General features: G+C 42.1%; 3 protein-coding genes across 6 annotated transcripts; 2 read left to right on the top strand and 1 right to left on the bottom strand.

The window, feature by feature from the left end:
• The first annotated feature begins 167 nt into the window (after positions 1 to 167).
• LOC148888712 (uncharacterized) lies at positions 168 to 10293 on the top strand. Of its 2 annotated transcripts, none has more exons than XM_089014287.1 (6): positions 168 to 975; positions 2359 to 4735; positions 5180 to 5334; positions 5876 to 5991; positions 6338 to 6461; positions 7439 to 10293. In XM_089014287.1, exons 2-6 carry the CDS (start codon positions 2506 to 2508, stop codon positions 7559 to 7561), a joined length of 2748 nt encoding a protein of 915 aa, XP_088870413.1. In that variant the 5' UTR covers positions 168 to 975; positions 2359 to 2505; the 3' UTR covers positions 7562 to 10293. The 2 variants fall into 2 exon arrangements, with proteins under 2 accessions (XP_088870413.1, XP_088870412.1); XM_089014286.1 differs by having other exon boundaries at positions 171 to 975; positions 5180 to 5349.
• A 339-nt stretch (positions 10294 to 10632) lies between these two features.
• On the top strand, positions 10633 to 16998 carry kcnk6 (potassium channel, subfamily K, member 6). Its single transcript, XM_089014290.1, has 3 exons — positions 10633 to 11089; positions 12741 to 13133; positions 15542 to 16998. Exons 1-3 carry the CDS (start codon positions 10771 to 10773, stop codon positions 15742 to 15744), a joined length of 915 nt encoding a protein of 304 aa, XP_088870416.1. The 5' UTR covers positions 10633 to 10770; the 3' UTR covers positions 15745 to 16998.
• Positions 16999 to 17132: 134 nt separating this feature from the next.
• sertad3 (SERTA domain containing 3) lies at positions 17133 to 20624 on the bottom strand. 3 transcript variants are annotated; one of them, XM_089014291.1, is made up of 4 exons: positions 20533 to 20624; positions 19959 to 20059; positions 18812 to 18982; positions 17133 to 18443 (listed from the first exon to the last, which is right to left on the bottom strand). In XM_089014291.1, the coding sequence occupies exons 3-4, from the start codon at positions 18853 to 18855 to the stop codon at positions 17690 to 17692; spliced, it is 798 nt and encodes a 265-aa protein (XP_088870417.1). In that variant the 5' UTR covers positions 18856 to 18982; positions 19959 to 20059; positions 20533 to 20624; the 3' UTR covers positions 17133 to 17689. The 3 variants fall into 3 exon arrangements, with proteins under 3 accessions (XP_088870417.1, XP_088870419.1, XP_088870420.1); XM_089014293.1 differs by lacking the exon at positions 18812 to 18982; XM_089014294.1 differs by lacking the exons at positions 18812 to 18982; positions 19959 to 20059 and having other exon boundaries at positions 20533 to 20577.
• Positions 20625 to 22243: the final 1619 nt, after the last annotated feature.

Raw genomic sequence — 22243 nt, 5'->3', positions numbered from 1 at the left:
TTTAAAAATGTGAAAAGATGACCGAAGAACTTAACTCAGCAATTGAAGTTACAGCAATCAAGGCTTCCTGTCACCCCGGAGTCGAATCAAGGCACTGCTAATAGATCGCTGCACAATAGATGTGGAGAAATGGGTGAATTAAGCACCGAAACACGAACACGAGTAGTTTATTAACTAAGCCCAGGACTTGTTTCGTTGTTATTTGCAAATGAAAACTACATTTCATTGCTGAAATCACATAATCGTTTCACTTTACACGGAAAGTGATTTACACGGAAATGGGCTATTACGTCATCGCTCAAAAGTACGAGACTGTAATTTCATTTCGCAACGTTTAGCAATCTTTAGCAACGTTTTTTTACTGCCCACAAATCAACGTTCTGTCATTTACACGGTATTAATAAAAAAATAATACGCGATAGTTTTTATATTTGTGTGATCGATTTTTAAACTCCTTTTTCGAATAACAGCCCGGTGTGCTCCGCCTACAGACCCTACCACAGGCTCCCACACGCGTGACGTTGGCTGGCTCTTACGATGTTTTTTCCATGTGTAATATTTGTTTTAATATAAAAAAACAGTGCGACATTATAACCTGTAATATAACCCCTAATACATTATCAAAATCAAATAATCTTACGAATACGTGGAGGCGAGTTGCGCTGATGACGCGGATGCTCGCATATGGTGCGTGTCGCAGATGACGCGCAATGGCCGCAGTGGTTCTGCTACCGGTTCTGGTACTGGTGCCGCTAGGGAGGAGAGACTGACGATGCTGACGGAGGGGGGAGGTGGAGAAGGAGGAGGAAAGACGCCTTTGTGGTGTTCTCGTGTCTATTTTAGGTCAGCGTGGACCGGGCGAACATTCGGTGGTTCATCAAGGCCGACATAAAGGATGAGAACGCTGCACAGTCCGAGGAGGATGCGAATTCTTCGCCCGTGATTACGAGAGACGGCTGCAATTTAATCATTGGGGTGAGAAATGTTTCTGTAAAATGTTGTTTTTCATGGGCCAACGTGTGGATAAGACCGAGCGGGACGGATCCCGAACGACTATTGCATTTGAGTGGTGAGCATGTCTACCACACAGTTTGGGGGTTGGGGGTTCGAATTCTTGGTTAAGGCCTTACTACGTGGAGTGGTGGTGGTGGTGTACTCCCCAAATCCAAAAACATATCAGTGATATTCAATGAGGATTTAAAATTGTGTGAGTCTCAGTGTTGTTTTTCTCTGCATGTGCTCTGGAATTGGATGGATACCATACCAGTACTATGCTTCCTTCACATTAACGTCATCTGGCATGGGTTCCAAATCACAAGTGAACCCGCATGAGGATATTTAATATAATAGAGGCATTCCATCGCATGAAACCCAAAGCAGATCTCAAAAAAGTAATTTTTTCTTGAACAAAAAAAAACTAAACAAATGGTAGGTAGCTAGGTAGGTATGTAGGTAGGTAGGTAGGTATAGGTAACATCCGACTTACGGCCGAGTTTCATTCTGACCAAACGGTCGTAAGTCAAAATGGCCGTCAATCGAAATCCATTCAAAATGTTGAATAGGGACTCAGAGGCTAAATGACTCTCAAACTGCCCCCCCCCCCCCCCCCTCTGGTGCCATCACACGGTCGATTGCTGTGCGAGAGTGACATGCTGGCTGGTTGGCCAAAATTGTCGTACACGTTGCCGGCCTACTAGCGTGTTGCGGTGCCAGGCGTAGAATTACAATTTTAATCATAGGGTCTGTGGTCGTAAGTCAAGCTGGTCGTATAGTCGGATGTTAGCTGTATATATATAGTTGGACATGCAATTAAAATATATTAAAATCCCCATAAAATGAAAAAAATATATACAGTAAAGTCTCGTTATATCGATATCGGATATAGCGATAGTCCCGGTTATATCGATACTATTTCTATGCGCGCACGGAGAAAATTACATGCAAACAGGGTCGGATATATCGATAGTCCCGGTTATATCGATATTTTTTCGGACTCCCTTGAATATCGATAGAACGAGACTTTACTGTATATATATAATACCTGAAATATTTAAGAAAGATGTCAATTTTTTCGATCCAATTTATCTTTGAAAATCTGTCACTTTATTTAAAAATATACATGACTGGTCTTTTTTTTCTTCTTGAACCAAAGCAGCACTTTTTTTCTGACAAGATTACAACTCACTGTATGATTATTTTTATACTTACCGTGACTTAACACACATTTGTAACTAGGGGATTTAAGGCTAAATATGCAAAGAAAAGTATTGATGTTTTCTCTTCGCATTGGTGATAAAAATGGGCAAAAACAAGTATGACGCTGGAACTCATCCATATGTCTCCTTGGCATGTCACCAGGAGAACCATCGGGGGATGCGGAGGGACTTTGCTGTTATTGGACATCAAGCGACACTGCCCCCTTCTGGTGACTTTTTGAATGACGTCTGGCTGAAGACCATCACCATATGCACTCCGGTTGTTAAAAGGAAGAGAACGGTTCTCTAAATGAGGCTCACGTGGGGCACCATGCTGCAGCACAACAACAACAACAACTACCCGTGCCTGAAGGCATCAACCCGTGAGACGCCTTTGAAATGCTCCTCGGCGTCCCAGCCGCTCCCCAGCAGGCTGGAGCTGGGCTTGGCGGACCTACCGCTCATCCGGGGCCTGAGGGCCTGGGCACTGTGTTCCAAAAACCGTCAGAAGAAGGGCACCGCACCAAACGGCGGACGTGCACCAGTGTCACCCCCCACCGGTCGAAGGACTTTCTGTCCCGGGTCGGCAGATGTGCACTCGAATAGCGTATGGGGCTCGGGGTACGGCCTCCGCCAGACCGCGGTGGGCGCCCTAGTAACGGTGGCCACACTGAAGACATCCGAAGGCAACGGCAAGACGCAGACTCAGTGTCTGTTTCTGCGGAATGACAAAGGAAGTTGTTTGTACTCTACACCCGGTGGTACAAGCGGGGGCGGAGGGTGGCTGAGAGGGAAGTCCGGTTCCGGTACTGGACGTCGGGACCTTTCTGCTCTCCAAACGCAGACTGCTGCGAGCAGAGTAAGAGTGCGATCAGGCCGCAGATGGAGAAAGTCCACGCATCCGATTGCCCGTGAGAAAAGGCATCCCGATGAGGAAGTCACGAAGGAAAAGGAAAAACTAGGCAAAGCCAGCTTGCAGCGTCTTCCCAGTCCCAAAGGGGAAGTCCGTCAAGAACATGGAGGAGTGCGGAGATCTTCTGAATGCCTTCAGAATTTGTCCAATGAAGTAAATACAAGGAAATGCATTTACAACACACAAGACAACAAAACACTTCCAGAGGAGGAAGTCAAAGTGGAACAGGAGGAGCCAGATAAAGTTTGTCAAGACCGCGTTTTCAGTCCTAAAGGGGAACCCAGTCAGAAAAGCAGAGGACCCGATGGGAGTCCTGCTTGCCATGAGAATCCCTCCAATGGGGATAGCCAGAGAAAGTCCAGTCATGTGGCCGGTCGAGTCAAAAGACTTCCAGAGGAGGGAGTTACTGAAAAACAGGAAGAGACACACAAAGTGGAACTGCAGCGCATTACCAGTCCAGACGAGGGAGCCGGTCAGAAAAGCTGTGGACCGGGTGGGGCTCCTGGATGCCTTCAGAATGCTTCCAACAAGGAAAATACCAGGAAGCCCAGTCACATGGCTGGTCAATGCATAAGACTTTCTGATGGGGATGTCACAGAGAACCAAGAAAGGGGAAACAAACTGCACCTGGTCTCTCGGGTCTGTTCTCACGATAGTCCTTGTAGCAAAAAAGAGGTTCGGAGTCCTCAATGCCTTCTAAACACTTTCAGCGAGGGGAAGTCCAGTCATGTGGCCTGCCAAGACAAAAGACTTGCCTATGAGGAAGTCACCGAGAAACAGGAAGAGCAAGACAAAGTCAGTCCGGAGGGCCTCGCGAGTCCCAAAGGGGGTCTCTGTCAGGAAAGTCCAGAGCTGGGACAGAGTCTTGGATGCCTTTGGAATGTTTCGAAAGAGGAAAATGTCAGGAAAGAAGGCACTCTTAGTGAGGGGTTAACAGGAATGAGGAGGGAGTGGAATGAGAATGCAGAGGAGGGTGCGGGGGGGAACGGTCTCTGCCAGAATGATCCCTCTATTTTGTTTGCCGCCAAACCAGACCTGGAATCTTCCCACTCGAAATGTCCGAGCGATACAGACCCCATCAATATAAAAAACAGACGGGATGAGGCACAGTGTGGCATCCAGGCGCCTTTTGATGACATCACAAACCGATGCACGGAGGAGTCCTACCCCGCAGGGGGCAGTACTGGCCAAGAAGAAGGTGAGGTTGGGAGTGCGCGCAGGGGCAGCGGTACGCACTCAAAGCCGGAGTACGATGTGACAAACGCAACAAGGGCGTCTTCTTCCTTTTCTTCTTTTTCAAGAAAAAACTTGAGGGGGAAAGAAACTGACTGGACGCCAACTGAGTTTGAATGTGGGCTCACGGTCAATCCCGCTGGTCCCTGCCTGCATAATTCCACCCCCGCCCAGCCCATCTCGGGCACCATGGCAACAAGTCAGAACTGCACCGAGGCAGAAGAAGTTAAAAGAAGAGGCCAAGCCAGGATCGAGCTGGAGAGCCGGGACGAAAAACCGGAGGAAGATGGGGACGAGGAAGATGACTTTGGAGGGTTCGTGCAAGCAGGGGGAGGAGAAGAGTCCATACAGGGTGTTGATGTTTCTGTCCCGGTGCATTGTGGGAGCTCAGCAGGTGAGTTGGCACTACTTTTTAGTGTATTTTTACGCACCAGACACTTTATTAAGTACACTCGCCAAGGAGACTTAAAACAAGAGTTGGACTATTGTCAAATCAATCGACGCACCTCTATCCTTCTCGATACATATTTTAAATATTGCTTGGTTTTTGATAACGTCTATATGCCTTATTATTCACGCGAGTAAACGATTCCAAGGGAGTTCAGACCATGAAGCTGAGCTGTTGGATTACTCTCTTACTTCCTTCCTCGGCTTTGATCCGCCTCATAACATTTTTGGAATTACTGCTCTGGATTAAGTCGGCTTCTTTCAAAGGGTTATGCTTCTGTTTTTATGTCCATAAGGGGACAAAATTAAGGGAACACAATCGGTCATTCTATCCAGTGGTCAGAACTTCCTGTTTCAACGTTGTATTGTCATGTTTGTGTACTTTCAACAGCATTTGAGAGCAACGACCTCTCTGGGGAGTCGTGTGACTGGAAGACCACCTGGATGGGAAACGTGGACGTTTGGGCGGCCTTTCCTCAAGATGTGCGGGATGAGGGTCAGGATCTTGTGGGACAGTGGTGGCCTGAAGAGGCAAGCACGGACAAGGTCTGTCAGGAATTGGTAAGGATGTTTGTTGTCTTTTCATGGAGGCGCAAACAGTCCGTTGTCTGTCACAGACCGCAGACGGACATTCGCGGACAGAACCAGGTTCCAGACTATTCCGATGACACTTTCAAATCATTTTTGATAGAACAGCTATAAAGGATTATGCCAGTCTCATGACCTTTGCCTTCCCATGACATTCCCACGCCACTTCCCTAACATTTATTCCTACTCCCACTACACTGCGATAACACCCTACGTCATTGCGTCTCGATCATTGCCATGACACTTCAAAAATACCCTTCCATGAGGTTATTCCCAGTCCGACTCTGAAAAGATGACATCCCCACGCCACACCCATGACACTTCCTGGTGCACCTGCACCACTGTCTACTGTTCCGAACGCATGTGGGTCCATCCAATGACATTTTTCATCGTACCACTGTCCGAACACTTCCCTAACACTTCTGGTCCTCCTCCAGACTATTACCATGACGATCCCAGTATAACTCTGTGAGATTGATGTGGTCTCTCCCTCCTACAGGGTCTTCTCTTTGTCACTGCCTTTCCCTCGGTGCCCAACTCGGCCCCCCGCCATCCTGCTGACATTATTCCCACACTGACGGACCTTCTCGGAGAAAGCGGCAGTCAGGAACAGCGGTCAGTGAAACAGGACTTTGACAATGTTCATAACGGTGGAATTCAGGGCGGCACAGTGGGCGACTGGTTAGGACGGACGCCTTCACAGTGCTGAGGTGTAGGGTTTGATTCTGGCTTGACTGACAAAATGGATTCATCTCGTTGACTGTGTTCTACTTCCTGTTGCTTTCCATGCTGTCAATCAAAGCGTGTGGCGTTTTTCGTTAAAACATGCAAAAATGAAGCCAATAATTACAGGAGTCTTGAAAATGAAACACTTTGTCTGCACTTCCACTAGATGGTGCTGAATGACACTTGTCATGACCATTTTTTTTCATAACAAATACTTTTGTGGTGGTCTCTTCAGGCTTTTGGACGGCTTCCACGACATCAGCAAAATGTCAGTTCACAAATCCAAGCCAGGGGCCGCTGGTGTCAGGATTTCCCGAGGTCTTCTGATGAGCTCATTACACATGGAGCAGCGCAACAGCGTAAGTGCACATACATCCGGGTGATTTCAAAAGTCTACACCCCTGTGTTCTAATGCCAAATTCTTATGAAATGAAAACAATGAATGAGATGCTCAATTATTTTGAAAAGGTTTTTTTACCCTGAATATGAATGACGTAATAAAAGCAAATATATCACTGAGAGTGGAAGTCAAAATAACCAGTTAATCTACAAATGTCACGTGGTATTATGGTAAAGTTTCAAAGAACTGCAATCTTTTAATTTTCTGCTAGGTTTATGTTTCAAATAGGACCACACACAATTGTTTTAATGCCAATTCAGTAGTTGGTAGAAAACATTCTATATAAATATACACACATATACTGTATATATACACACATATACATACATATACTGTATATATACGCACACACACATATATACCATACATACAGACATATACACACACGTATATACATATATATATATACACACACACACATATATATATATATACACACATATACACACGTATATACACACATATACATATATATATATATACATATATATACATACGTATATACACACATATACATATATATATATACATATATATACACACATATACATATATATATATATATATACATATATACATATATATACATACATACACACACATATACATATATATATATATATATATATATATATATATATATATATATATATATATATATATATATATATATATATATATATATATATATATATATATATATATATATATATACACACACATATACATACACACATATATATTATTTTTGTCGTAATTATATATATATATAATTACGACAAAAATATGCCTTTTTTTGTTTTTAATCTTGTCATCTGTTAAAATGGGGTTGGGGGAGTTTGCTGGCCTGACGATTAATTACTTGAAGCGTAGTTGATGCTGTAAAACGTGCTAATTGATTTTTCAATTGAATTTTGCTTGATGTTCTCATGACAGGAAAGCCATCAGTGGTTGAATCGACGTCCCTCCCCTGGATTGTTCTCACCCACTCGGTACGCTCACAATGCGGTGACCAGGCGGCGTCTGTCCTGCGACCACAACAGGAGCAGTTTGGAGTAATGGTGGCATCAGCTCACCAACTTTTTTTTTATTTTAATGTGGTGATGGCAAAGACTTTACTCTCTAACATATGTTTTAATAATTATAGCTTGTGGGTTTTGGGACATGAAAAGATACATTTGAGTTTTTGGTGAGGACTGCAAACTTTTCACAGATTCACCATATGTGTGAAAACAGGAAGTGTCACGTGAAGGTCGCAAGCTACTATTTCTCAGAAATGACATTCTGTGTTGTTGTTTTTTTTTTGTGGGCAGGGGAGAAATCATTTAGAATGCTGTTCCTTAAGTTTGTGTTTTTTTTTTTCAATTATTTGCACGTCTCTTTATGACAAATGGGTTCAATCTAGCATGTTTTTTTTTTCAATAGTCTTGCAGTGACCTATCCTGGAATTGCATCTTAAAGGACAACCGACGTCTCCGGACAGGTTGTGTCCATAATTTGTAAAATGGCTTCAAATGACTTCTACTGAGCGTATTTTACAAAGATTCCACCGCATATAGCTATCTTTTACGTTTTAAGACTCGCGCTGAATATTCCGGAAGTCTTGTTTTTGAGTTGGTGACGAGTCCATGCGTGACGTCACTGAAGGAACGCCTCTGACCGAAAAAAAGACACTTGTAGCAGTCCTTCCGTCACGTCAATGTATTTTGCTGTACTTGTATGGTCTGAAAACCTCGCGTTGCACCAAAAAGCCGCCAGAAGAGGGCAACAAAGCTCCATGGAAGGAATTTATCAGCCTGTGGAAACGGGCTGATTAATTCTTCACAGGAGCTTGGACGCCATTTTCTGCCTCTTTTTGGGTGATACATTTCCCCCCAATGTTGCCTCAAAATGGCACGGAATAAATTCTTTAATGAATTGCAAACATGTATGCTTTCCTCTTCAGAACTATTTGAATCATAGTCATAACTGGATGTGGAACAAGAAAGCATATTCTCCGAATCTGAAGCCATTGTTTTGATTCTCCAGCAAGGCAAGACGTCTTGGGGTGACATCACGAACAAGGGGGCGGGACCTTCTGAAACTGGCCACTTCCGGGTTCAATTTGAAGTAGTTTTTGGACACTTTAAGTCATTTTTATTGGTGTTTTGCATTTGAATAAAAATATCATACCGCGTGTTTTGGGTGTTTTAGATGCTCGAAAACGTTTTTCTGATGTCAGGAAACAAAAAATTGATGTCGGTTGTCCTTTAAATTTACAACCTATTCATAACAGTGTCTTCTTTTGTTCCTCACACATAGTTGCAAAGGCCACAGTGTAGCTCGCTTGCGTTTTTTCTCATCCCCCCGATAATCACTTCTTGTCAAAGTGTGTATTTAATTTTTATGCTGCTGCGAAACCGCTAGGAAAGAGTTAAACGCACGATTTGCTGAGTCAGTCCTCGCAACAGGATGAAGAGAAGCGCTTTAAGCGATAAGAAGAAGCGAAACAAGGTTGCTTTAAAAGAACACACCAAGAGAGGAAAAACACAAGTAAAGGCATACAAGAGTATGCATATACAAAGACTCATGTGATCGCAAGGATGTTCTTCCGTGGAAAACAACAACATCAAATGAATTTGACATCTTTGTCATGTGCGCCAGTCACAAGAAAGCAAAGAAACGCATGCGTTCTAATGGATTTGTTCAAATGCGTCAGAAAAAAAAAATGGTCTTTGTGATTTTCATGAGGAGCAAAAAAAGCTTTTTGCCACAATATCAATCGACACCTGATCTAGATTAGACAGAATAAGAAGTTATCATATTTAAAAGTTTCATCCTGTTATATGCTTAGTCAACATGTGTCACTCCAATACACAATTGAAGCACAGACAACCTGGGGTCAATCTGAGGTCAACAAACACAGCAAGTTAAACTGTCATCTTCATCTAGGAGATTTGGCCTTGGACACAATTTAGGATTTAGGAAACTCCTTTATCCTTCTATCTTTTTGAGTTATTCCGGGTTGAGTGAACGCTGGCGCGTGTGGCTGCCGCTGCTCGCCCAAAGAAAAACTCATCCAGTGACTGTAAGGTGACCTTGACTGTTTTGAAAGGCGCTTAAAAATTAAATGGATTAATATTATTACTATAATCCAATCCAAAAGGTATCAAAATTAGCTATCTACCTACCTAGCTAGCTATTTGCTATCCATTAGCTATCTAGCTGGCTATCTATTAGCTAGCTAATTTTCTATCTATTTGAGTTGATTTGAAGCACCTGTTGCTAATGCTAAACAAATCGTGGCACGGTATTTGCTTTCTGGGCCTGGATTTGACACTAGTGATGGGAACTCCGGCTCCTTTCAGAGATCCGGTTCTTTTGGCTCGGCTCACTAAACAGATCCGGCTCTTTTGGCTCCCAGTTTTTTTTTTCGTTGCTTAAATTAATTAACAACCAAAAATCATGTAAAATTATGTGAAAAACGAATTACTCATGTAAAAAAAAAAACTTTCACTTTCCCTGTCTTTACTCTGGTCTGATGATCAGCTGTGACTAATTTGCTTTTCATATTAATAATGCGATCATACCAACTCGTAAAAAAATAGAATAATTGAATACTAATAACAACATAATGTGATAACATTTATCAACCTGTCTACCCTAACCCCCCCTTACTGCTGCGTCTGTAATTCTCCCCTCCCTCCTCTACCACAGATATCGACCAATCAGCTTTAACCGAAGACTGGGGGCGAGGAAAAGAGGACAAAAAAAGTCGGCTACCATTTCCGGCTCCTTGTTAGTTTGTTCACTTTAGAGATCCGGCTCGTTTGCGAAGGACACATCATTATTTGACACCTTTGGCAACGTTTGTAAAGACAAACGACCCCCACAATAGTTTCTACAATAAAAGACTGTTTTTCAAAAGTGACCAGTATTGTCTTTGTTTTGACTGACTTTGTGATTACATCGTTTTAGATTCGAAGGTACCTAAAAACAACCGACAAAAAAAAAATGAATAAATATCGCGTTAGCGATTCATATAATGTATTTTTTTGTAGCAATGTTGACAACGCCTTGTTAGAATTTTGGTTGGTCGACTGTGTAAAGATCATGTGATACCGTGGATCCAGGATGAAGGTCCGGGGAGGAACACCTCCTTCTCGGCGGTGTGCGAGAGGAGGACGCTGGATTGGATTAAGGGTTGGGGGCGTCGCAGGCCACAATCGGCCCCCTCAAAGTTACATCGGAGAAACTGAAGTGTCTTCTTTTCCGGTTCGTTGCTAGATATGCACCCGCTGGGCAAGTCGTGGCTGCTCCTCAGCGGCTTGGTCCTCTTTTACTTCATCTACCTCCTATTCGGCGGGTTGGTTTTCTCCAGTCTCGAACGACCCGTCGAGGAGAAGCTCCGTCGCGACCTGGACACCTTGAAGCAGAGTTTTCTTAATCAGAGCTGCGTGTCCGCCGCCGATTTGGATCACTTTGTGGGCCAGGTGCTGGCCGCCAACAGGTATGGCGTGGCGGTTTTACCGAACGCCTCATCTGACGCGTCCAACTGGGACTTGACCTCGGCTATGTTCTTCGCCAACACGCTGGTTACCACCGTGGGTAAGTAAGGCATTTTTTAATTGTTCCCCACAGATCAACTGCCGTCCATACTTAATTTCGGCGTTTTCTTGGAGACGTCAACTTCTCTTAACACGTGTCTGCATCCGTTCGTCACCTTTGTGAAAAAACGGAAAAAAATATTTCCCTGATAACACTCACCGGTTAAAACTATGAAGCCCATCAGACTCAATAGTCCTCCCCAGTACTTTAAGTAACGCGTTAATTTATTAGCACTCAGGGAGGAAATGTTCTGTAACTTTGATGTGTCAGATTCGTCAAATCTCGGTGCATTAGTGACAAACTGCCAAGTTGTGTGATTTCAGATGGCATTGAAGGCAACACGAAGCTTCTTTAAAAATCGTGATGTCACTTAAACAAAATGCGAATCAGTTTTCCAAAATAATTTGGTTTAATGTAAATATAACCAGTCAGGTTTCAAGATTGTTGAATATTTACTGCTGAATCTGAAATTTTGAGGAAAATGTAATTTCAGTATTTATTTTTTAAAGGCGTTTTCGTTATTTGATTTGGTGAACGAAAGTGCTGTTGAAATTGTAGTTTTCGTTTACAGAAATAACATTGATGGAGACTTGCAAGATTTAAAGCTATTGCTAATAGTGACGCTGTTGTGTCATTTCAATTGCAAGCGAGTGCAACACGAGAGAGATGGAGGAAGTGAGGGTGGGAGGGGAGAGTTTCACTGTCACTGCAAACAACTATACTGTACTTATTCTTCTTTTCCCTTCAAGGGGTCGGTACAGCGAATCAGTGTCCTCCATTTTCAGATTAAATATGGCATGAAAATCAGAGCGTCAAAGGGACAAAGTTAGTGTGAAAATTGGGGTGGAGGGGGGGCAAATTGGTAGTTAATGGGGAAAATAAAACAAAAAATTGAAAAAAACATATATCTACTGTATTTATTTGTAGCTGTTGTTAAAGCGGCATATAAATCAATATGTATTGTATTGCATCTAGCTAGCTAGTTGTTAAAGCGCTACATGTGTTGTATTGCATCTAGCTAGCTAGCTGTTAAAAAGCGCTATATAAACCAATATGTATTGTATCGCATCTAGCTGTTAAGGCGCCATATAAATCGATATCTATCTCTGTTAAAGAACCATATAAATCAATATGTATTGTATTGCATCTAGCTAGCTGTTAAAGCGCTATATAAATATCTAGCTATCTGTTAAAGCACCAAATAAATCAATATGTATTGCATCTAGCTAGCTAGCTGTTAAAACGCTATATAAATCAATGTATTTTGCATCTTGCTAGCTAGCTGTTAAAGCGCTATATAAATCAATGTGTATTGTATTGCATCTAGCTAGCTAACTGTTAAAGCGCTATATAAATCAATATCTATCTACTGTATGAATTTATATTTATTATATTACATTTCTAAGCGCCTTTCAAAACTCAAGGTCACTTTACAGTCACAGGATCAGTTTTTCTTTGGGTGAGCAGTGGCAGCCACACGCGCCAGCGTTCACTCAACCCGAAAGTAGCTCAAATAGATAGAAAGCTAGCCAGCTAGCTAATGGATAGCTAATAGATAGCTAGCTATTAAGATAGATAGCCATATAGCGAATAGCTAGCTAGTTAATTGCATCTGTCAGGTTTTTAATGTAGTTCTGTATGTGTTGTACAGGTTATGGTCATACCACCCCGCTGTCAGACGTGGGCGAGGTCTTCTCCATCGTGTATGCTCTGCTGGGCGTTCCCTTCACCATGCTAGTCTTGACGGCGTGCGTCCAGAGGCTAATGTATCCTCTGGTAGCAGCTCCCCTCAACCAACTCCAGCGTTGCGGCCTCGAGGCCCGTCGGGCGGCCGGCGTGCACTTTTTAGCACTGCTAGCGCTGGTGCTGCTGTGTCTCTTCGCGGCTCCGGCGGCCGTGTTCCACGTCTTGGAGAGCGGTTGGTCCTTCTTGGATGGTTTCTATTTCTGCTTCATCTCATTGTGCACCATCGGCCTGGGGGATTTTGTGCCCGCTGCTAGACCTGAGCAGAGTTTAAAACAGCTCTACCAGGTTGCCGTCATGGGTGAGTATATGCTACATAGATAGCTATCTATTAGCTATCTAGCTAGATTTCTGTCTATTTGAGTTACTTCCGGGTTGAGTGAACGCTGGTTATTATTAGGATTAATATTAAATGTACTTGCACTCAAATCTATTAGCTCAAGCTAGGTGTCTATTATCTATCTAGCTAGCTAGCCTTCTGTCTATTTGAGTTACTTCCGGGTTGAGTGAACGCTGGCGTGTGTGGCTGCCGCTGCTCACCCAAAGAAAAACTTATCCTGTGACTGCAAAGTGACCTTGAGAGTTTTGAAAGGCGCTTATAAATGAAATTTATTATTATGATTAATATTAAATGTACTTGCATTCAAATCTATTAGCTCAAGCTAGGTGTCTATTATCTATCTAGCTAGCTAGCCTTCTGTCTATTTGAGTTACTTCCGGGTTGAGTGAACGCTGGCGTGTGTGGCTGCCGCTGCTCACCCAAAGAAAAACTTATCCCGTGACTGCAAAGTGACCTTGAGAGTTTTGAAAGGCGCTTATAAATGAAATTTATTATTATGATTAATATTAAATGTACTTGCATTCAAATCTATTAGCTCAAGCTAGGTGTCTATTATCTATCTAGCTAGCTAGCCTTCTGTCTATTTGAGTTACTTCCGGGTTGAGTGAACGCTGGCGTGTGTGGCTGCCGCTGCTCACCCAAAGAAAAACTTATCCTGTGACTGCAAAGTGACCTTGAGAGTTTTGAAAGGCGCTTATAAATGAAATTTATTATTATGATTAATATTAAATGTACTTGCATTCAAATCTATTAGCTCAAGCTAGGTGTCTATTATCTATCTAGCTAGCTAGCCTTCTGTCTATTTGAGTTACTTCCGGGTTGAGTGAACGCTGGCGTGTGTGGCTGCCGCTGCTCACCCAAAGAAAAACTTATCCCGTGACTGCAAAGTGACCTTGAGAGTTTTGAAAGGCGCTTATAAATTTAATGTATTATTATTATTAAATGCACTTGCATTCAAATCTATTAGCTGTAGCTCGCACCCCCAACGAATGGTGTATTTTCAAACAAAAGTATAAGGCACATCAGAGTATAAGGCGCAGGGTTATATTTTGAAGTAAATGAAGGCTTTTGGGTGCGCCTTATACACCGGAAAATACAGCGTATTCTGTAATAAAAATAATACATTTAATTTCGAAGCGCCTTTCAAAACTCTCAAGGACACTTTAGTCACGGGATATGAACTTTTTGAGTCTCATGTTTGCATTGAACAGATAATTTGGAGTTTGGACTCCGCCACTGGTAGTTTGTGATTTTTCATTGTCGTGTGTACTTGAAGCTCATTTGGATATTTAAGAAGGGGTATCACTTTAAGTTCTTCCCAACAGGATAAGAAAAAAGTGAGCTAATCTCCCAGCCACTGTTCATTCTTGGTAATAATCCCTCATTATTAACTGGCTGTCAAATTGTGGGAGGAGTTAATTTTTTTTGTGTGTGCCTGTTTGCATGTGACCGTGTGCCTTTCCAGATCAGGAAGACCAGACTGTTGTTGTTGTTGTCACCTTTAGCATAAATTTCTCTTAGCTGTGAAATTCAAAGTGCATATCTGGAAAGTTGACTTTTTAGAGTGTTGAAGACAAATACAATGATACCTTGGTTTACGAAATTAATTGGTTCCCAGACAGAGTGTGTACGGCAAAAAGTGTGTATCCCAAAAATTAATTTCCCATAGGAAACCATTAAAAAGAGAATAATCCGTTCCCAGGTCCACTTTCTAATTTTCTAAGCCATAAAACTACACAAATATACCTTATTTTATGTAATATAAATGTGCCATAGTATTATAATTAAAAAAAGAAAATGTACTATATAATAAAGTCATTTTATTGACCTTTGCGATGGTTGTTGATGGCTTGATGGAATGGAGTGGCCGGTTTCCTCAGCATTAAGCACTTGATGAGGAACGTAGCCTTCTTCTTTCACCATCATGAGGAATTATCCCTTGTAGGTGCTTTCTATGCGATCATTTTACCTTGTTCCTCATCAATTGTGTTCAGTTTAGTTGGGTTGATAGCTTTTTTGCATCAAGTGTACCGATGGTTTGTGCGGGTTGTTTGTGAAGCCTGATTGATGGGATATTTTAACCTTGCAGTGTGCACTCTGCCTTTAAACTATCAACGTTGAAACGAGTCCAAACGTCAGTTTTCTATCCATTTTGTCACTCTCTCTCTGTCGTCTGCCTGTTTCTTTAATGTTTAAACCACCTTCCCTCACTACTACGTTCTTGACCAATCACGTGGCTTTAACCAGAACGGGGGCAGGGAACGGGGTTCCTAACCTGAGGTATCACTGTAGTTGTAGGACTGGAGTCAAGAATGAATCAAAACGAAATAAATACAATTGTTTTTTTCTCCCCCCTTGATACATTTTAGTCTACCTATTCGTGGGCCTGATGATGATGTACCTTCTTCTGCGTACCTTCCACAAGATGGCCGACCTCCACGGCCTGACAACCTTCCTGCAGCTCCCTCGCTGCGAGGAGTCCAACCAGAACGAGGACCGCGAGCCCATGGTGGAAAACGGGCACGCCGCAGCCCAGAAGCGACCCTCGTACAACTCCATCGGCGACCGGTGATTTACGCTCTCCCGAGAAACCTCAATTCCGTGACTGAACGGGGAAGTCTTGACGTTTTCTGGGAACATTTTGCAGTTATTCAATTGAAACTTTCAAAAGAAGTTTTGCATCCTCAGGACACACCCCCCCCTTTCGCCCCCTCCTCTATCACGCCAAAGTATGTTTTTCGTGTTTGTTTGTTTTTCTGTCTTACTGCTCCTTTTCTCCAGCAGTTTGAATTATTGATAACATTGTCATGATGGTGATTTAGGGCCCAAATATTTGAGGTTTAACACTTGAGTTGCACTTTAATGCTCACGTTTCAACGAGTATATTGTACAAAAAAAAACGTGTTTAAATAAAGTTGTTGGAAAAATAATAATAATAATCCATTTCATTTCTACTCTCAAGGTCACTTTACAGTCACAGGATCCGTTTTTCTGTGGGTGAGCAATGGCAGCCACACGCGCCAGCATTCACTCAACCCGGAATAACTCAAATAGATCTAAAGTTAGCTAGCTAGCTAATAGATAACTAATAGATAGCTAGCTCGCTAGTTAGATAATAGATAGCTAACTAGGAAGCCACCTAGATAGCTAGCCAGGTAGATAGCTAGCTAGATAGAGAACTAGCTAGATAGCGAGACAGTTGTGGCAAACAAACCCGTTTTGGAAAGATGGATCTAGTTTTTATAATAATAATAATAATACATTTAATTTCCATAAGTGTTGATTGTGATGAGGGGGGGCGAGGATGGACAAAGCAGGCAAGGGTTTTTCCATTATCAGTTTTTTTTTTTACAAAAAAAAAGTGAACATTTGATCTTCATTTAAAAACATACATGAAAAATGAGGGGTGAGTTCTAAAACAGTGACCGGTTTCTTGGAATACATTGATGTAAACACTGTGTAAATGGACAAAAAAAATAATAATTCTACTCCCTCCTTTAAAAAAAAGTGCATTCAGGCTGACAACAAAATGGCAGCCAGACTAACTTTTGCGAATATGAAATATGGACCAAAAATTAGAAACCAACTCGATGGTAGTAACTACTTGATAAATATCAAGTTTAACTTTTCTTCACGGAAGAAATGACTGCTAGCTTAACTAAATCTGGTAACAGATTTGTAAATTCGCCTTATTATTCGCGTTGTTGTTTTTTTTTTTTATGGTGAGCCCTCCTGAACACGTATTCCAATCGACTACTAGTACGCGCTTTGTCCTTGTCTGTTCAGTGCACGAGTCGGATTTACGAGTAAAAATTAATGTCTCCTACCGTGTGACATTTTACCACTGTCAGAACACTGTGCCGTCGTAGCGGCTACTACTAGAAGCTAACTAGTAGTCTTTTATGTCAAGTTGAACGATAAACATAAATTCCAGTTTTAGGGATGGACCATGATAAGTAAAGTACTACTTTGCTGCCATCTGGTGGTAACGTCACGCTAAGCAACCACACTGAACTGAGGTCAGCTGCTTCCATTAGTGTTGAAAAAAAAAAAGTGCTTTGCCACATGTAAGATGGCGGGTCACAATGACAAAACCTTTTGGCGTGGGGGTGTTGCGCAAATATTGGCTCGCTAACTCGACCACGAAAACATCCTTACCAAGATGTGAACATTTTTTTGCGTGCTGGCTCAATAGTAACATACTACAGGTAACATCCAACTTACGACCGAGTTCCGTTCCGACCGAACGGGCGTAAGTCAAAATGGTCGTAAGTTGAAATCAATTCAAAATGTTGAACAGAGACTCTGAGGCTAAAAATGACTCGCAAACTCCCCTCTCTGGTGCCATCACACGGTGGATTGCTGTGCGCTAGTGACATGCTGGATGGCTGGCCAAAATTGTCGGACGCGTTGCCGGCCTGCTAGCGCCTTGCGGTGCCAGGCGTAGAATTAAAATGTTAAAAATATGGTCGTAAGTCGAGCCGGTCCTAAGTCTGATGTTACCTGTACTTGCGTGTTCAAGGAATAGTCGGTGGTGAACTGAAGGACGAAAAGGACGGTAGACCTTTGGCACTGTGATACAGGATGTCCTCTCCTGGGGGGCAACCGTCACCCCCCAGGCCCAAAATCACCATATCGCTTTCCAGCTGCGCCGTGTCGATGTCCGCGAACAGATCCTCGCCTGTGATGTCCGTCAAGTAGTTAGAGCGCGCCGCCTCCACGTCGGCCTCCCATTCCATCACATCCTGACCGCGAGACCCTCGGACGTGGTGCCGCAGCCACAAGTCGGCGGCATCGGGGCAGGTCTGCAGGTTCTCCAGGGACTTCAACGCTGCCCGCAGGGAGGGTAACTGCGGGAGCGGCGCGCTGGCGTCCAGGCTCGAGTCTAAACCCGTGAGGATGGACGAAACGGCGGGCGAAACGGTGAAATCGGGGTCGGTTGTGAGGGAGCTCCAATCCTCCGTTTCCTCGAACGACACGCGACTGGTCGCCGTTCGCTGGCATTTGGCAGGTGACGGCAGGTCCTCGGTGGTTGTCGCGGGCGAAGGAGAAGGTACCCGGCAAGCTTCTACCTGCCGCAGGGTGTTGCTAATGAGGACAGACCGCCGCAAGCTAGGTTCCGCTAACTCCTGGTCCAGTTGGTACTTGTGCAGGGAGACGCTGAACACAAATTGTCGCTGACGCTCCCACGCCACAGCGCCGCCGCCGGGACACTCATCGGGGGACTCCGGCTGGAGCTTGCGCTTGTGCGTCTTCATGATCATCTTCACACTGCAAACAGACGTATAAATGTCTCCAAATGTGTACATTTCTCCACTGCCAGACTAATAAAGACACTAAAAATCCAATCCAGTTGAGCCAAAATTAACAAATACAGTGATACATTTGCTTACGAACTTAATTGGTCCCCAAACAGAGTGTGTAAGGCGAAAAGTGTGTATGCCAAAAATTAATTTCCCATAGGAAACCATTACAATGAAAATAATCCGTTCCCAGGTCCCCATAAAACAATTTTCCACTTTCTAATTTTCTAAGCCTTAAAACTACACAAAATATACCTTATTTTATGTATAATAAATGTGCTATGGTGTGATGATTAAAAAATAAACTGTGCTGTATAATAAAGTCGTTTTATTTACCTTTGTGATGGTCGTTGATGCCTTGATGGAATGGCCGGTTTCATCAGCAATAAACACTTGATGAGGAACGTAGCCTTCTTTCACCATCTTGAGGAAAGATCCCTAGTAGGAGCTTTCTCTGCAATAATTTTACCTTGTTCCTCATCAGTGATGTCTTTCATCACTTTGCTGCTGTGAAATGTAAATTTCTCCACTGTGAGACTAATAAAGGCAAATCCAATCCAATCCAATTGTGTTCTACACTCTGCCTTTGAACTATCAAAGTTGAAACAAGTCCAAATTTCACAGTTTTCTATCCATTTTGTCACTCTGTCGTCAAACCTTTGAATGATGTGTTATTACATTTAATCAATACGATGATCTTGTCTTTAAAAATGGGAGGCGTTTAGAAGGCAACTTTGTGGAGCGCTTCACTACCTCGAGTACACGAAGCGCTGCACAAAGTCACCTCATTCGGCATGTGTCGGACATTAGAAGGAACAGGAGGTTCAGTACTTTGCTAAAGGACACTTTGATATGGTCAACTTTCAATACAATACAAATTGATTTATATAGCACTTTAACAACAGATGGAGCTGTAACAAAGCGTTTAACACAGGCAACTATCATATACAGGAAATAAAGCAGTCATAAAGATAGTAGAAAGCACCAGGAAGTGAAACTAAGATCAAATCTGAATCATGTGTTCAGTTTTGGAAAGCTGAAGAGTGGTGGCTCAAACTATTAACAGTTTAAAATGAAAACAAACTCGATCTTTGTCAATATTAATTAAAATTCACATAAATGTGAAAGCGCTTGTCGACGTATTTGCAATGTTGGTCCGAATGCTAACACAGCGCATACCCCGTTAAAAACGTTTCAGGTTTCATTTTCAGCTTCATAGCGAATTTAATCGTGGTTTTTATTCTTCGTATCTAGGTAGAACATCAAAATGTTCGTGTGTGGGAAAAAATATATACATTTTTAGTGTAAAAAGAATGTTTTGTAACAATGACGTCACGGGAAGTAGAGGTAAATAGTACAAAGACAACAAGAGGAAAAAAAACGCTTATTTCGGTAGCTCATTCGTCAACGGCCAATTTAAAAGCGAAACGTCTGGGAAACGAAGAACGCCACACAACACAAAAAAAAAAACACACAAACCAACCTGTTGCTTCTCTTCCAGCGCCGACTTTTTACTCGTGAAGAACAAAACGACAGCGTTTAAAGTTTAAATGCTGCCAAAATGTTGCTTGCTTGTTCTCCCGCCTGAGATTTAAGAAAAAAAGGGCTGGTTGTTGCACAGGTGCATCATGGGTAATGTTGTTTCACGACGATACGGTGGTCGCTTTTAAGTAACAAAAGTAGCCGTATTTCGAATTTTAAAACAATAGAATAAGAATCAGCGTCACCAGCGGCAAAATCTGGATTAAATTTGTTATTTTCTGTCGTTGTGTTTGATTAACTAGCGGGTTTCAGTGCACGTTGAGTTGCCATAATTCCAACACGATGACATCACCGATGAGACGAGTTTCTTATCGGCTTCGCCCCAACAAAGTATCACTAGAAGCAAAATTAAGACATTTAGTTTGTGGTTTAATTCACTGTAACATTAATAACTATAAATAATAGTTAAAATAAACGATTTTTTTTTAACACATTTCATCACGTTGGCCGGGGGACATCGTTGCAAAATAACAGGAAATTAAGCATTTAAGTGTTGAATTGTCACTATCACTTACCTGGAATAAGATTTGAAGTTAAAACAAAGTCGTGACGTTGCTGTAAAAAAAGAGAGTTGACTTGTAAATTTAAAAAATCCACTCGTTCGACCTTCTTGCCACATGAAACTTGGTTAGCCAATCAGTGAGCCTACTCTTTGAGTTATGGAAGACGAAAGAGATTTCAAAATAAACTTTTAACTGCTTAAATGATTTTAATTCACGTTAATAATTTCATCATAGTCAGATTTACTGCATGTACTGATTAATAATACATTAATATGAATTATGAGTTGGAACATTTATTTTTTTATTGGATCGTAGTACGTTATTGTGAACTCTGAGAAACTATTATTTTGAAAGTAGCTGAGTACGACGGCACTTCCCGGAAATGCGTCACCTTCATTATTCCTGATACAGTCGCTTGATTTTCCCTTTGGCGGGAGTTGCGTAACGTATCCCAACAATTAAATTAAGTTGTAACGCATCTCACTCCATGATAAAATATTAATGGTAAGTGTAGCTGTTACACGTGTGCCGTTTATGTCACAGTTTAACGTAATAAAACGTTACAGACCCCTTTGAACGACTCGTTTGTGACAACCGGAAATTACGCATGGATTTATGGCCCCTAAAACAGGAAATGTTTACATTCGGAATTATTGGTTAGTCCTCTGAAGACGCATGCATTTTTTTCATCTATCTACATTTTTAGAAAAGCTCCCAAAGGGCTTCATAACATGGCTCTGTCATATTTTCAAATGACTATTCCACTAAATCGTGTGTATTTGCATGTTTCCCCATTCTGGTTCAAATAAAGGTTATTTTAATAATTTATTGCTTATTGTATTTGATAACAGCTGACTTAAAGGACAACCGACACCATTCTTTTGTTTCCTAACTAACATCAGAAAAACGTTTTATAGCATCTAAAATACCCAAAACACACAGTATGATATTTTTAGTCAAATGCAAAACACCAATAAAAATGACTTAGTGTCCCAAAACTGCCATAAAATGAGCTCGGAACTGGGCAGATTCAGAAATTCCCGCCCCCTTGTTCGTGACGTCACGATTGGTCTCACACACTGCCTTGCTCCAGAATCAAAACAATGGCTTCAGATTCAGAGAAGATGCTTTCTTGTTACTCATCCAGTTATGAATATGATTCAAATAGTTCTGAAGAGGAAAGCATAAATGTTTGCAATCGATTAAAGAAGTCCCTCCCATATCAATTCAAGCCGTCAATGACAACAATGTCGCATCCCAGAAAATACACAAGATGACGCCCAAGCTCCGTTGGAAATGGGCTGATTTTTTTGCTGGGAATTTGTGTCAACTAGTATGAAATAGTAGTCTTGGTGCAACACACAATGATTCACCATCGCGTTATTTGTGTTTTCCTTCTAATTTCGCCATCAACACGCTGTTTTCTGACCAAACAAAGTACCCAAAATGCATTGTGTGTCGCGTTATCGGTCAGGGGCGTTCCTGATGTCACGTCACGTACGTACGTACTCGTCAACTCAAAAACAAGACTTCCTGAATAATCAGCGCGAGTCTTAAAATGTAAAATATAGCTACAGTAAAGTCTCGTTATATCGATATCGGATATATCGATAGTCCCGGTTATATCGATACTATTTCTATGCACGCACTGAGAAAATTACATGCAAACAGGGTCTGATATATCGATAGTCCTGGTTATATCGATATTTTTTCGGACTCCCTT

The sequence above is a fragment of the Hippocampus bargibanti genome, linkage group LG14 (genome assembly GCF_051943395.1).
Source record: "Hippocampus bargibanti isolate YZ-2025 linkage group LG14, ASM5194339v1, whole genome shotgun sequence".
NCBI classification, from domain to species: Eukaryota; Metazoa; Chordata; class Actinopteri; order Syngnathiformes; family Syngnathidae; genus Hippocampus; species Hippocampus bargibanti.
The sequence above is the reverse complement of the archived record's forward strand: the minus strand, read 5'-3'. Positions and strand labels throughout refer to the sequence as shown.

Bases quoted from the DNA above. Each gene is read 5' to 3' on its own strand.
- LOC148888712 (XM_089014286.1), top strand. From the start codon at position 2,506: ATGAGGCTCACGTGGGGCACCATGCTGCAGCACAACAACAACAACAAC. The intron at 4,736-5,179 runs GTGAGTTGGCAC...TACTTTCAACAG, and splicing joins GCATTGTGGGAGCTCAGCAG to CATTTGAGAGCAACGACCTC. The intron at 5,992-6,337 runs GTCAGTGAAACA...TGGTCTCTTCAG, and splicing joins AGCGGCAGTCAGGAACAGCG to GCTTTTGGACGGCTTCCACG.
- kcnk6 (XM_089014290.1), top strand. From the start codon at position 10,771: ATGCACCCGCTGGGCAAGTCGTGGCTGCTCCTCAGCGGCTTGGTCCTC. The intron at 11,090-12,740 runs GTAAGTAAGGCA...TGTGTTGTACAG, and splicing joins CACGCTGGTTACCACCGTGG to GTTATGGTCATACCACCCCG. The intron at 13,134-15,541 runs GTGAGTATATGC...GATACATTTTAG, and splicing joins CTACCAGGTTGCCGTCATGG to TCTACCTATTCGTGGGCCTG.
- sertad3 (XM_089014291.1), bottom strand. From the start codon at position 18,855: ATGAAACCGGCCATTCCATCAAGGCATCAACGACCATCACAAAG. The intron at 18,444-18,811 runs GTAAATAAAACG...GTCTGTTTGCAG, and splicing joins CATCAACGACCATCACAAAG to TGTGAAGATGATCATGAAGA.